Source organism: Chelonia mydas, chromosome 12 (assembly GCF_015237465.2).
Source record: "Chelonia mydas isolate rCheMyd1 chromosome 12, rCheMyd1.pri.v2, whole genome shotgun sequence".
In the NCBI taxonomy this organism is placed as follows: domain Eukaryota; kingdom Metazoa; phylum Chordata; order Testudines; family Cheloniidae; genus Chelonia; species Chelonia mydas.
Window position 1 is genome coordinate 24,879,995 of NC_051252.2, and position 15,399 is coordinate 24,895,393.

Here is a 15,399-nt window from a genome sequence, read left to right on the forward strand (position 1 = left end):
AACAGGGATCCTAAGGAATGTTGTGAGGTTTAACTCATTGGTTGTACAGCACTCCAAGTGCCTTATGTAGAAGGTGCTACATAACTGCAAAGCATTTATTATTCCAGCTCATGTATGATAGCCATCTGAAGGATCCATGGGATTTAAAATCTTAATTGATGTAAGTTTACAAAAGAAACTATTATACTAGCGTGAATACCCAAAGCCAGGTTAAATAAAGCAACTGAGGGGAAGTAACACACACTATACTTACGCTGTCACCTTCACATGAAAAAAAAGTAATTCATGTATAAAATGTCTATAGTCACAACACAGTTAAATTGGTTATAGATGGGAAGAGTCAAGCTAAGGAAGGAGAATTGAAATTCTGCGATAGAAAGCATTTTTCATGTTGAATTAAAATGTTTTTTTTAGATAAAGCATTGTGCCACCAAACCCAATCTGTGATCTTTCTAAATCCAGGAACATCTTTCATGAGTGTCAGTGCTATTGACTTGGATGACCCTTCCACACCAAATGCTGATCTACGGTATAAAATCCTCACTCAGACTCCAAGCCAACCTTCAGAGAATATGTTCCAGGTAGATTCAAGGACAGGGGGTATTTCATTATCTGCAGAAGGTAAGATACCGCTGGGTAGCTTTGTCCTTTGTATTGAAGTGTCTGAATAATTCCGGTCCTTAAGGTTGAAGGGCCCGAGGTCAGTTGCCTCCTTTTGTGTGCATACATGTGGAAAGCAAGCAGGCACTCCTTTTGAGAGCTGGCACCTACATTGTTTATGTACCAATAGACTGGAAAGCCTCATTGGATATGCAAGTCTATTTCACACATAACTCACGCCGCTGATAAGGCTTCTGGATAGTCAAATTTCTACACAATGGAAAAGTAATAGAGTGCAATATCCACTCCATGATGGAACTCCTTGTAAAATTTTGATATATTACATTTCCACGAGCTTCACTACCTTTGACAAAGTAGGGAAGCCCCTTCCAAGAGTCTCTGCCAAAACTCTGATTCAGATTTTTAAATCATTTAAATAATGCCAATCTAATCCGATCACATTACTCATTTTAGTATCACTTCATTATAACCTCCAAATTGAGTAGATGATCTACTATCCTGGGTGGAATCCCTGCTTTTGGCTTCCAGTTGCCTTTCAACTGTGCCACCAGACTACCCAGATATATTGCCGTACTGTAGGAAACTATTTAATCACACAGATTTCTACCTGGCTTGTGATTAAAATTCTTTCTGCATGGAACCAGGTTTTATTTTGTACTAGATTTTTCTGAAGCTGCAGATTATAAAATACAGCTGAGCACTTAAACATTGTTATCCTTGAAAAATACAGCCAGTTGCTTTGTGTACACCCACATACTGCATGACCGGTAATGACAGGCTGTACTCTTGGTTTTGTAGTGCAATGAACGGTCCTTTAGAAATTCACTTTGTGCACATACCAGCAGTCATCACGAACTGGATGAAACAGGCTACAAAGACTAAGTTCATGTGAATGTAACAGTCAGAAAAATCAGGAAAGTGCAGCTAAATTAAGTCAATACAAATGGAGAGGGGATTAAATCAATCTTTACAGCTTTTTTAAACCCATAATTTGATTCATGGCACAAATTGTACCTAACCTATTATTTGATATCAATGGGGAGTGGGGAACCAAACGGCTTAAGAGAAAAATAACTCTTGTAAAAAACCTAGAAGAAAATGGAATAATATTAAATGTTGGCAAAGAGAAGTCCTTGATAGGTTAAATGTCTACTGCTCCCCCACATCAGAATACCTAGCTTTAAAGTTTTTTCATCCCATGCTACAACAGCTGAAGAAGGAATCTCCTTGTGTGGGTTTCAATGGATATTACTCTTAGCAGGTCCTGCTGGCTTAGACTTTCCTTTTTTTTCTAACTGCCATGTGTTGTAGAATATTGTCTAACCAAAGAGACTATTTCCATGATTTTAATTAAAGTATGAAGATAGGTTATTATAGAGCAAAATTCCCTCAATATACAGGAATAAATATAGCAGCAAGTAGAAAATAACAAAAATAAGAAAGAGATAGTCGGGCCAGATTTACAGAGGCCTGCATGAGCAAAGGTACAATTGTTTCAACAACACATACAAATGTTTGCATCATAACTGCTTAAGAAGCTGCAATAGCTGGTCATTTGTGCATGGCGTTACTGAAGTAGTACAGTGAATGCACATCATTTAGGTGTTCAAATGCAAGACCTAGGTCTGAAAACCAGGCCCTAGTTGTACTTATTACTTTTATTTTTACATTTTCAAATGCTAGACAGGAGTTGCTACTGTATGTAAAGTGCACTTGAAAGCAAACCCAAGGCTAAGATAGTAGCTCTAAGTGTTTCCATGAGACTGGGGTTCAAGAGCTGCCTTGAAAAATAGTGAGGGGTCATCTCTGAGGAGAGCTCTTGTCTGCATCTGAGATCAAAGCTAAAGGTCACAGGGGCAGTCAGGAAACATAGAGACCAACCATGGAGATTTGTTTGCTTCACTTATGTCTGAGCTCTGTTTTAATTAGACTAATCAAAATGTGCGTATTGAGTCTAGCAGCAAACCCATAATGAGGCAGGGTCAGCTGAACTGAGGCTGAGAGCCATATGGAGGTATCTATTCAAGCACTTTCCCAAAGTGTCTGAAATACATTTTATAGGGAATTGACTTTTATTGTGCTAAAAAGAGTTTAGTTATGGAACACAGCCACCTTAAACAGAGACCAGGGGAAGCAGGCTGAGGAACCCAGACTTCCATTTTATTTATTTATTTGACTCCTGGTCCTATTTTTTTTCCTACTGAAAAAGCAACCTGAGATAAGCCTTAGGGCCTCTGGTGTGGAGCAAGGTGCTGCCTCTGCCTCTCCCCAGGACCCTTAACAATCCTGCTCCTTGGAGTCACAGCCTGCTTCACTCAAGCACTCAGGGGCAGCCCTTTCAAGTATTGGCTGGTTTTGGTTGGGATCACTTGTGGGTTTAGACCCTCATGTCCAACTTGACAGAGCTGTAGGGCAGGAAGGGCTGTTTAAAGTAAATCTGGGTGGCCCGTGCAAAGCCGGCCCCTACTAAAAGGCCCAAAAGTCAATGTGTGAACTTCTCCTTCCCCTACCTGCTCCATACTTCCCTGCCACCCCAGCAAGGGAGACTCATTTGCACATAGACTGGGGTGGTGGTAAGGTAATAACAGATGGGTTCGGATCTGGAGTGTGGGTGTGTGACGGGAGTTAGGGAAGGAGGAAATGGTGGTTTTCTTTTAAAGAAGAATAATGAGGGGAAACGTGTGACACGCTCCAGCCGGGGCTGCACTATAGTGAGAAACATCCTGAAGTTATTCCCCCACAAAGCTGTTGGTCAGCATGAAGCAAATTGGCATCAACCCCTTTCAGCACTAGAGTGTGAGCAGCAAACATCACACCAATGGATGGTGGGGGCCAAAGGCCCTAGGACCCAACATAGCTCAAGATGTGGCAGCACTGGGTGAATGGGCCCTAGTGACCGGGAACAGGATAGTCCTAATGAGAGCCACTGGAAGCCTTTTACCCTGACTTTCTGCAATGGGATAAAGTCATGTGCTACATCGCACACGGCACCGTCAGTCTGTCATGGGAAATTTGTGGAACACATTGCAGGTAAGTGATGGAAAATTTAGATGGAAAATTAGGCCCAGCCCTGAGCAGAAAAGGTGAGTCACCTTGAATTCTTCCCTGGCTCCAACTCTCATTTTTCCCAACCTACCTCCCTGCCACATCCCTCCCCAGGGAGTTCAAATGCATCATCTCCCTCCCTTGGCAGGTTCTTCTACAGTCTGCAGCTCTTCAATGGTCTGCCCCAGGCAGTACGGCTTCCTGTGGCTTTCAGCAGCAGAAACCACCTCTGAGAGAAGATTTAACAGAAAGTATCCCACCACTACCAGCAACAAAAGCTATCAGGGATACAGTGTACTTACCGCTTACCACCTGCAGGGGAAGCAGAGGTGGCACTTCTACCCCTGACTTTGTGGGAATGGCGAAGCTGAAGTTAGTGTTCTGTGAGTTATGGGGGGAGGGATATAGAAAGTCACGAAATCCCTGACCCCCACTGCAAACTAACTGGCCTAATCGTTTGGCCTAACCTACCAAAGAAGAGGGGACAGTTTTCATGTCCCCTGTCCAGTTTTCATGTTTCTGATGAAGGATATAAAGATGTATTTGACAAGATTCTCTTTATTTGCAGGTAGCTCTTTGCTAGACTCATCCCAGGTCAGCAATTATAAACTAGTTGTGCAAGTCAAAGACCTGGGAAATCAGTCTCTGGGATATCGTGCATTAGCGAACATTGAAATTGCAGTTGTGGAGAACACCTGGATAACCCCAAGTCCCGTTCTCCTTCAAGAACACTTAAATGTGACTTATCCAAAGAAAATTTCAAAGGTGAGTCAAGGGAGCAGATTTTTCAAATTCATGTTACTTGGCTGAATTAACATCACACCCCTTAGAACTATTTCTGAGAGCTCTCCTGGATTAGTAGGATAGACTTTGATCCTACAAACTCTTATGCATGTGAGCAACCTTGGGTATATGAATAGTCCCATTAAACTCAATATTACTACTTACGTGTGCACTTACAGACTGCAGCCATGGAGTGTAGCTTCCTTATGAAAGGATTGTTATGGTCAGAAATCTAAAAAGCCAAAGTAAACCAGCATGGCAGCAGGCTGAGTTTAATTGGGAGTATAGTACTGAAAAGGGTTATTCTGTGATCTTAAAGTGATGACTGATGGATGTGTGCTTCCTCCATGCCATAGTATTAAACACCCATTGGTTTTTCAGACTGCCATATCTATTTATCAAAGTGTCAAAGCTCAACACCAGTGTTTGCCATTCATACCTCTACACACACAATAGCTGATATCACTGTTGGATTGCCCCAACTTTCTTCATCCAAACCTGCCTGATTTCCTGTAAAGCTCTCCCCATTCCAGCAATGCTAGAAATGCAGCACTGTTGCTGTGTAATGTACGGACAGAAACCTGCTGTTGCTCTGTTTACTGGAACTCTGAAGGGAATCCCTCAGGAATGAACAGAAGAAGAGGGTAAAAAAAGTTGCTTAAAATAACATTCTTATTTTAAACACTGCTCGCAGACTGCACTGTCTCTCCCACTCGCCTCTGGTGGTTAGTCAAGAAATGCAGTAAGGGAGCTTTCCGCCACAAAACTCCATGTACATAGTTTATAGAGTCATACGGGCTAAGAAGCATGAAATCTAAACAAAGTCATCCAAGAAACATTAGTGCTAGCATAAATAAATGGATGTTTAAATTAGAATAAGGCCTCCATAATGGCTTCTCCTCTGTTATTTTGAGACTTGATGAAGCATTACACACATCCCGTTTCTAGGAGTTACCATTCCACTTTCTCCTTGTTAGGAACTGTTCTGCACCCATGGAGCTGAAAGGGTTTATGCTTGTAAAAACAACTGACAGGTAATATTTTACCAGGGCTGTGCAGTCTAAACAAAAGTGTTTTTAGCTACAACATTTCTGTGGCAACAGTAAAAAATTGCTCTGAGTTTGCTTGTCCACTTTCCCTTATAATATCTGGCCTAAGACTGTTTATCACTTTTTGCTGGTATGATACTGCAGATCTTTTTAGCTCTAGTAATTTAATTTTGGATTTAAATCAATCTGAAGTGATTTAACTTTCAGTCTGCTAAAGGATGCCAGGCAAATCTTACGCTGATTTGATTTTGCTTTGGCTTGAGAGGATGTACAGATTATACCATAGAACTACAAGGAAACCTGTCCAAAAGTTTTCAAAGAATTTCAGTTATTTTTAGCATCCAGTGATCAAAGCACTATTAGCCTTTTGAATTTAATTGATATAAATGTTGATTGGGGTACAGTGGACATTTGCCATCTCTTGTCTGCAGCCTGACTAACACCGATATGACCTTATAGTGCATGTCACTGAAGGATTTCAAAGCACACTTACAAACATTAAGTATTTAAGCCTTGCAGCACTCTAAAGGGCAGGTAGGCAACTACTATGCCTATTTCACAATAACAGAGGCATAGGGGCTAGGGAAGTCCTGATTTTTAGACTTGATGAAGACTCATAAACCTAATTAAAGTCAATGGGAGCTGCTCAGCCTTGAAAAATCAGGCCCTGAGTGACTTGCCAAAGGCCATACGATAATCTGACAGTATTGAGCCCAGTTCTCTTGATTCCCAGAACCATGCTGTAGCCAGCAGACTACATCTATACAACACTTTCATATAATATAAATTGTTCTTAAAATCTCTTGTGGCAAAGTACCTTGGCATGGTTTTCAACTACAGCTGCTTTAAAGACAGATACTACATGTTGTCTAGGTATCAGTGCAATGCTGCTTGTTACACCTCCTATGACTGCCTTTTAAAAAATGAACATAATTTTAAAGAAAGGTGCTGAACTGGTAATTCCAGAGATCAACAGCCTCCATTTATCCATCAAACAGGGAAACTGTGCAAATAACCCCATGCTGCTCTGCCAATATGCCTCAACACTGATCTGAATGGAAGACCTATAGGGTGAGAAGGCAGTTCATTTTCTATGTATAGTCAATCTCTTGTTTCTCTTCTCAGACTGCCAACAAAGGTGCCAATTAGTGATCATTGTGATAGTGACTGTGGGTGATCTCTTGTCCACTAGGACTGAACTGAGACCACCAACTTGTTTCACTGGCACACATTCTGGAGATGGAGCCTTTCCTATTTTATTGCCATTGCCTGTGAAATTTGGAATACTTGTCATTTGTGTGGCTGTCTGTCCCCTTGATTTCAGGTTAACTGGAATAGCGGAGAAGTCCATTACTATCTGAAGGAGAGCTTCCCTCAAGGCCTTTTTTCAATTGACCAAGAAGGGAATATCTATGTGACACAAGCACTGGACAGAGAAAGCCAAGCAGAGGTATGTATGAATATAGGGATCAGTTAGGGAGTTTAGCTGAATAAGTCCAAAGTTTCAGTACCCTACCCTTAATTAGCACTTGAAGATTTGACTAACGAGGAAATTCACTAGATACTTATTCGTTAACAAACCTGCATGTGTGTGAAACAGAATCTTAAAAATTAGAATCATGCAACTAGAATCTATCTATTTGTGTACTTATATGGCCCTCATCACTGGGAGGTAGGGAAGTACTATTATCCCCATTTTACAGATAGAATAAGGCATGGGCTAGATTAAGTGACTTGTCCAAGTTCATATAGGAAGTCTGTGGTTGAGCCAGGAGTTAAACCTAGCCCGGTTCCCTATCCCCTAGGCTAGCTTTCCTCTCTTATTAGTGATAGACTTTGCTATCATTTATACCAGTGCACCTCTCACATCTTTACACTCAACCTTCAGCAAACTCCCAAATATAAGTAAGATAGTATTTAGTTTTTCTTTCATCCAGATACAATGGACTGCATTAATATCGTCTATCTTTGTATGCCACTATCACTCTGACCTCTGCTTGTTCATGTAATTGTTCCCAGTGGGCTAAATCTTAAGATCTTCAGCCAGATTGTATTCAGTCATGGTTCTGGTGAATGTCATAACTGTCAACAGGCATTTACCTGAATGAGGTTTGAGTAAGGTCCTCAGGCTTTGGCCAACTGAGAAGAACAGAGCCAGATTTTGGCCTAAGCTGTGTTGCAAAGAGTCCCCAGGTGGGATAGACAGTATAGATGGCTGTTTGGGGGCATTCCTGAGGCAAGGGTGGCCTGGATGGAGCACTGCTATTCTCAAGAAATCCCTGGCTGTAATTGGCCTTTGAGGTCCCTTCTGAATTTGCTCCCAGCAGTCACCTGGGGCATAATGAGGTGGCATTGAGTGTGGATCCTGAGCCAAGTGGAGCATGGCTGGACTCAAGGATTTGGACCCTATTGGCTGCACAGTTTTGGTCTCCATGTTGATAGGAGGCAGTGTCCTGACCACAATGCCACATGTCACACTTTGCCAAGGGGATTATTCAGAACAGAGTCTGCTCATTTTTCTGTATTAAGGGAACATATGGCCCTAGTATTTATAGCAGGAGGCCTGGACCTTCCATACTGTTGGAAAGCCTGCAAGCTGGCATCTGGGTTTCTAAAGTCAATTTTCTACCATCAGTGATACAAGTTTTACCTTTAAACGCTAGATTCTTATCCCTGGAACGTATAAAGTGGAAACCACCATGTCCAATAACGTGAGGGTCTAAAGACCTGTTACAAAAAAACCCTTTATCATACTGTAATTTGAACCTTGATCAATACTTGTCTGTATAGTTTAAAAATAGAATGACATTTTGGCTCTGTCTTTCAGAGGCATGCTAGTTCAGAAACGATTAGCTCATGGGACAAAGTCTCATGTTCCAGAGATGACCCAAGATTAACATGTTTTGGTAAAGCTTAGTTTCCAAGTGAGACTGTGCTGGTAATTTAGCTGTTTATAGTATCCACTGTCATGGTTCACATGCAGCACAGAGTTTCATAAGAATTAATTTCATATGGATCACTTCCCCCAGCTGGAGGGACAATCTGTAGCACTGGAAAGGGGAGAGAATTTTAAATATTACGGGTCCAGTCCTACACTCCTCTCTTCAGCAGAATTCCCATTGGTTTCAATAGGAGATTTACCAGATTAAGTAGTGCAAAATTAGGCCGTATGTAATCCATAAGAAGTCTCATAGAAAAATTCTGTACAGTGTAACAGAGAATGGTAACCAGTCTATATAATTTCACACAGAATTATAGCCCTGCTATGATAGTCTATAGGATGGCTTAAAAATACTTAAAGAAAGCATCTCATTTTCTATTGAATTCTATAGACTTTTAGAGTAATTTCTATAGAACTCCCATATAATTTTTACAGAAGCACGTTGGTTCCATCCCCATTGCACTCAGTAGGACTTTTTCCAAAAGGGCAAATATAAATGTTAACTTCTGTTAAATGAATAAAGTTGACTAAATCTTATGCTAATTATAAATTTTCTTATGAATTCATTTAAACATTGTCAGTATGAGATTCAGATTTTTGCTGAGAACAAGGATGGAATGCTGTATAATGAGCCACTAGAGCTCCTGCTAACAGTGATGGATGAGAACGACAATGGGCCAGTATTCTCCCAGGAGATTTATCAGGTAGAACTTGAGGAGAACACAGCCAAAGGTGAGAGTTGTCTATCTGTGGCATCACAGGAAGCAAAATGCTTATGGTGGCCAACATGTGGGTAGAAGCAATACTGATAATATGACCATTCTCTACCCCATGCCCAGTCATGCAGTCCTTACAAGGCAAAACTTCAGTGAGAGCATTGCCTGCACAAGAGGCAGGAGGTATAATTCGGAGGGTCACAGATTTTTAAAGCCATCAGGGCCAATAGGATCCTCTAGTCTGACCTAAAATAAAATGCAAGGAGAGCATTTTAACTCAGTCCCCTTGCATTCAAAGGGGAGTGCTTGTTCCCTTAAACCATTATGTGAGCAGCATCAAGAAGTGGATTATGGCAAACTAAACACTTTGTGAATCTTGTATTCACCTTAAAACATAAAAATTAAACATAAACCAATACGACTAGTAAAAGGGAAATGAAAACCTTTGTAATTTAATTATGGGAAAATTTGGCAACTATATTACCGAAAATGGTACCTGCCTACAGTAATATTACCTAAAATGGGCATGTTCAAAAATGCCCCTTTTGTCTAGTTTCTTGTTTTGGTTGTATTCCTGTGAAGATATCATGTGCCAACATATTCACTGAATCCTGTATATTAAGAAGAAATTGCTCCAAACTGCAGATCAAAACACACTGATCTTGGGAAAAGTTTGGATCTGGTTCTAAATGTTGCAACTTAGGCTCATCTCTTATGCTAACTGAAGAGTTGAAATGACAAATAAATCACTGCTTTAAAAAGTAATTTTTTTAATTGCTGTGTTTATAGTTCCTTTATTCACTGGTAATGTTTCTCTGCATGCAGGGAGTGAGATTATCACAGTAAAAGCAGAAGATGCTGATGACCCAAAGACCAACAATGCCAAAATTGCTTATGAGATATTGAGCCAAGAGCCTCAAGCGTCAGAAGGCTTTTTATTTCATATTGGGAAAGACACTGGAGTTATAACTTTACAGGATTCTGAACTGAAGACCAATGCTGCAAAGTACTATCACCTCCTTGTTCTCGCAGCAGATCTTGCTGGGACTGAAGGGGGTATGTTTTCTGAAGGATCATGGGGTCTGATCAGTGATTTGTTACTAACCTGTTGCAGTGCCCAATGTAAAAAAAAAACCCACCTCACCTAAAACAAACACTCCCTCAGTTAAATACATCGATCAAATTGCAGTTGGCATGAAATTGTCACAACATGCATCACTTTCCAGGACTAGAAATTCAATAAGTCCAAAAACGATTGCCTTTTTGGGGAAACTGTTCAGTATAGTAGGTCTCCTACATGTAAATATTTAGTCAGACAGTAGCTGTGGCATTCACATTCTGGATACAAATTTGTTATATGGCCCACTATCGTGACTTGAGATGATTATTTAGCGATCACCCAGTGACACAGCACCACTAAACCTGCTAGTTTAAGTCATGCGGTGCAGCTTAGCGACTGCAACACTTGCCTTTTCTGTAACATTTCACTGGAGGATCTCAAGGCACTTTACAAATACTAAAGGCCACTTATGAGTCTGGTAGTACACCTGTGCAAAAAATAAGAAGCACCTGTTCGTCCCTACACTGGGTACTGGCATTGCCAGACTGCATGAAGGGATGGGAGGAAAAGCAGCTGCTGCTAGGCTGCAGAGATGGGTTGGGAGTGGGCAGGCAGAAGTAGTGAGAGGAGCCTGAGGGTTACCCCTGCAATGGGCCAGTCTGTGCAGCTGAGCTGTAAGGAAGGGAACAATAAGATAAACCAATAAAAGGGCTGGCACAGTTGACCTTCTCCAGGAGCCAAGCATAGGTAAGTCTGTGTCTGTCAGAGTCTTAGTTCCGTTCCAGGCACAGCTGCACTTTACTCAGGCTGGATTGTAAAGTTTCTGTCTCTCTCCAGTGAAATTAACCTCCTGCTTCCCTGGGAAAGAAATGAGTATTATTAACACTTTGTACAAGGTGGCAGTGCCAGAACTAGAATTCAAGAGCCAGATTTTCAGCTACTGTAAATTGGTGTAACCCCAGTGAAGTGAATGGAGCTCTGTTGATTTAAACCATCTGAGAATCTGGGCTCAGTCTCATCTGCTAACCAATGTATCATGCTCCCTCACACATGCAGATTATAGTGTTAAACACATTGCAACCCCTGGAGAAAAAAATAGTACCTGAACTCTTGTGAGTGATCACATGCACTAGAGACATACAGTGCAACTGAAGGGGAGGCAGGGTTTCATACTGGAATGGCTGGGGAACAGAAGAGAGGAAGCGAAAGATAATTTTTAAAGTGGATCAGTGCGTTGTATGTGTTAGATAATTTTTTTTATATTTGTGTGCACACACATTGAAATACAGACAATTTTGGAATTAAGGAACTGCTATCTCAACTGCCATTTATGATGTCTACACACAGCACCCAGACTTTGCTCTCCTGGCTTCTGTAGTCTTCAGATTCAGATCAGGCCCTGAATAGAAACAGATTATCATCTCCTCTCAAAAGCACAATATTGCTGACTTTGTACCAGGCATCCCAGACATCCTTCCATTACAGAATAGCTGCTTCTGCACCAAATATTTACTTTGGTCAAGAAATCTGAAAAAAATCCTCTGTGTTTGTTTCCAGGTCTCAGCAGCACTTGTACAGTCTTGATTAAAGTTGTGGATGTAAATGACAGCCCTCCTGTATTCTCACAGACAAAGGTAACCCTCTTACACAGCATGCGAGTGATTTACAACATGTGTAGATCAGTGACTGGGAAGATATGGTATGGTCTTAAAGATATCCACAAAGTGATGGATATTACAGCACTGTAAAGACACATGCTGTATTCTCCCCTCAGTTCTATTGATGAAGGGAATCCAGAGCACATTAGATTCAACAGTCCAAGCAAGAAAGATAAAAGTGTAGTCTAGGTATTATGATGTCTTGTGTTGGTAGGTACACTTCTGTATTTTCCAGTTCGAGCTACTGTTATCCTCCCTATTCATCTCAGAAGTCATAACTAAGGGAACACCTCTAAACCCCAGGGAGTCTTCATGTAGGGGTAGTTCCGTGCACAGAGAGTTACAGTACTGACAGCAGCAGATGTTCAAAAACCATGAGTCTGGCCCTGCAAATCATGAGATTATCTTAAAACCCCCCACAAAATTTAGAAAAAATAAATATGCGGCTCTTTTTTTCCCTTTCTAATTTTTGAACTTGTAGAGGTGACACTCAGGTCGCAGTTTTAAGCTTTTCTCCACATACACAAGGGCAAAAAACTTACTCTTCATATTTTTTTAAATAAAGGTTGAGATTGTCACCTAATCACCTGTCTCTAGGAGCTGGGCTATAAGAAGACCACCAGATATCGCAAGACTCTCAATAAAATCATGAGCGTTAGCAACACTGAATTGGGTGTATAAAGACACAAAGAATTGTTAAAAGACTGAAAAGCGACTCATGAAACTTTTAATGGCAGGTCAGGGTTTTGACTGACTGTAGCAGCTTTGACAACATCCTATTTACTGATGGCAACATTATTTTATAAAAGCAAAGGCTCGCTTGCTTCACACAAACGGCCCTGATGAACTGAGTACTACTTCAAAAAGAATGACAACAGATTTTGCTTGTAATTTCAGCGTTTCCCTGGGTTGCTTAAGGGTAAAATAAACACAGCACAAAACACAGAATACATTCCAAGTGCTCTTGATTGATATCAGCCCTGTTAAGATGTTGTCACTCTTATTATAGAAGGTGCAATGTTTGATCTCAGTGGGGACAGAATTCAAAGATTAACACAGCAGAGTTGGAAACTTTGTTCTGATAGCTAGCTGTCAAAGGAGTGCTGACATCTTACAGCATGGCACCCTGGTGCACTGAATATAATGCAAATAGCCCTGCAGCTTAATCACTTCCATATGTAGATAGATATAATAAAGGTTAAGGGTAGGATTTTCAAACATGCTCAGTGTTGGCCTAACTATGCTCCCACTTAAGTCAATGATAAAACTCTCATTGACTTTAGTGAGAGCAGATTTAAGTTAATAAGTGTTTTTAAAAATCCTTCCCTTAATGTCTATGTATGAGACCTGGCACTTCATCACAAATGTTAATTTACTATGTCTAAGGTTACAATAACAAATGCATTTACATGTGCTAGAGAGTCAAAGACCTGTCACAGTAAAAAAAAATGAAAAATGGAGAGTTTCTATGGACTTAAGATACTACCAGGCTTATTTACCGTTTATATAAAAAATGGCTACCTACAAATTGTGCACATACCTTGTCTATGCAACAACATATTTATATTACTGTAATCTCCTCCTCCTCCCCTCATCCCCTCCATTTCCTTTATAACTACTTGATATGTTCATAGGTAAGATCGCTGTGGCATGGATAATTTCCTCTACATGGCTATACAGTTCATAGCACAATAGGACTTCTAGACACTATCACAATAGGAATAACGCAAATAATATGGGTAAACCATATCCTAGTTAAACCAATTCTAGATTAAATAAATAGAGACTGTCCAATAATCATCCTATGCTTATAATCACTGGTGCAATCATCGTGTCTTATACCAACTTCTTTTCTTCTACTGCACCTAAAAGTAACCCGAGGGAAGGTGTAAAACAGTAGCACAATAAGAAATAGAACTTCTGATTTCTCTTTCATCTTTTTAAATGCAGTATGGGCCATTCAGTTTTCCTGAGGATACAGAAGTAGGTACATTAATAACAACTATTACAGCAACAGACGCGGATGAAGAGATGAAGTTCAAGTTCGTAAACTTTTCTGTGGAATTGGGAAATGAAGATGAAACTTTCAAAATTCTAAGCAATCCACAAAATGGCACAGCCAGCATCTGGCTTGAAAAGGTACTATATGCTTTTAGTCTGGAACACGGTCACTGAAATCCATGGGAGCGTGTGTGTGTAAGAACTACAGGGGTGGGCCCTCTATGTTTAAATTTCCTCAGATCAGTAGGCTGCCCTGCTATTTTAATATACTCCTTTTTACCACCTCCTATTCCTTCTACACCCCTTTCCTCCAACCAGTCAAGTACGCTAATGTAGATTCCCTTAGACTTAGTGGGCCAAAATTAGAGGCGATATGTAACTGGGTGTAGGTTACCTATTTGTAAGTGAGTGAGAGTATAAAAAGTGAGGGCTTGTCTACACAGAGACTTCGTGCATGGCCAGCCAGAGTGAAAAGTTACAGAGAACTAGCTTGCCGTACACTAACTAGCCATGCGGATCCTGCTACCCACACACTAAAAGTTCAGAAATGACAGCAGTATGTCAAAATGCACTATAGAACTTTTAGTGTGTTGTACCAGGATCCACACAGCCAATTAGAGTATAGCAATCTAGTGCACTATAGATTTACATGTGGGCTTGCCATGCACTAACTCTCCCTATAGACAAACCCTGCGTCTTAGCTGGTTTTACTCAGATACTCAGGAATAAGGTGTAAATTACAGCAGTTTAGTGTCACTTCTGAATTAAAACCTCTGTGCCAGATTCTGATCTCAGTTCCTCCAAAGTAAATGTAGAGTAATCATAATGACTTTAGTAGAGTTATTCTGCATTTACTCCCGTGGAACCAACTAAGAACAGAATCTGCCCATTCATGTCCTGTTCTGCGTCTTGAGACTGGCTCTCCTGAAAAGTGTTAAGAAGCTGGTCTCTTGCTGTGACTACAGTACCAGATTGATAACACCACCATATTGATAACAGAACTGTTTTAATTTAAAATACTATTATTTAGTTACTACTTAGCACTCTCTGTAGTCACTACAGTTACTTATGGTGTAGTTTTCCTTTGTCTTGTGGCACCATATGATAAGGTAAATGTCATTAGCACTGAATTGTCTGAACATGGATGAACCTGACCAGCTCTAAATGACATTCCAGATTCTACCCACAGTGTATGAACGTATCTTAGAAGGCAGTCTCACCCGTCTCTGGTTTATGGTTTAATGAGGATAGGGGTTACTGAGACTGTAGAAGCAGCCCAGCTCTACCTCCGAACATTAAATCCAAGGGGCTTTTGTTCCGAATTTTTTTTAAGCATATATAGTGTTTGTGAAAGGTGCCCGACTGTCAGACCTAGGCCATGTCTAATTGCTAAAAAAGAGGTGCATTTTTTACCTTGTGGTATCTAATGCATGTGAGTTATCCTGAGGTAAAAACACAGTGAATACAAGCCAATTGAGTTTTACGATAAATTAAGCTAGGTGAGGTCAGCACTATATCCTCACCT

The 15,399-nt window shown here is 40.6% G+C and overlaps 1 protein-coding gene across 1 annotated transcript in view; it reads left to right on the forward strand.

The window, feature by feature from the left end:
• CDH16 (cadherin 16) overlaps nucleotides 1–15,399 on the forward strand; it is a 60,707-nt gene that overhangs the window by 20,369 nt on the left and 24,939 nt on the right. Inside the window, exons 6-12 of the mRNA XM_037877387.2 lie at nucleotides 463–621; nucleotides 4,235–4,431; nucleotides 6,823–6,948; nucleotides 9,021–9,171; nucleotides 9,981–10,211; nucleotides 11,773–11,849; nucleotides 13,824–14,012. Coding sequence (XP_037733315.1) covers nucleotides 463–621; nucleotides 4,235–4,431; nucleotides 6,823–6,948; nucleotides 9,021–9,171; nucleotides 9,981–10,211; nucleotides 11,773–11,849; nucleotides 13,824–14,012 — 1,130 coding nt within the window. The remainder of the gene's footprint in view (nucleotides 1–462; nucleotides 622–4,234; nucleotides 4,432–6,822; nucleotides 6,949–9,020; nucleotides 9,172–9,980; nucleotides 10,212–11,772; nucleotides 11,850–13,823; nucleotides 14,013–15,399) is intronic.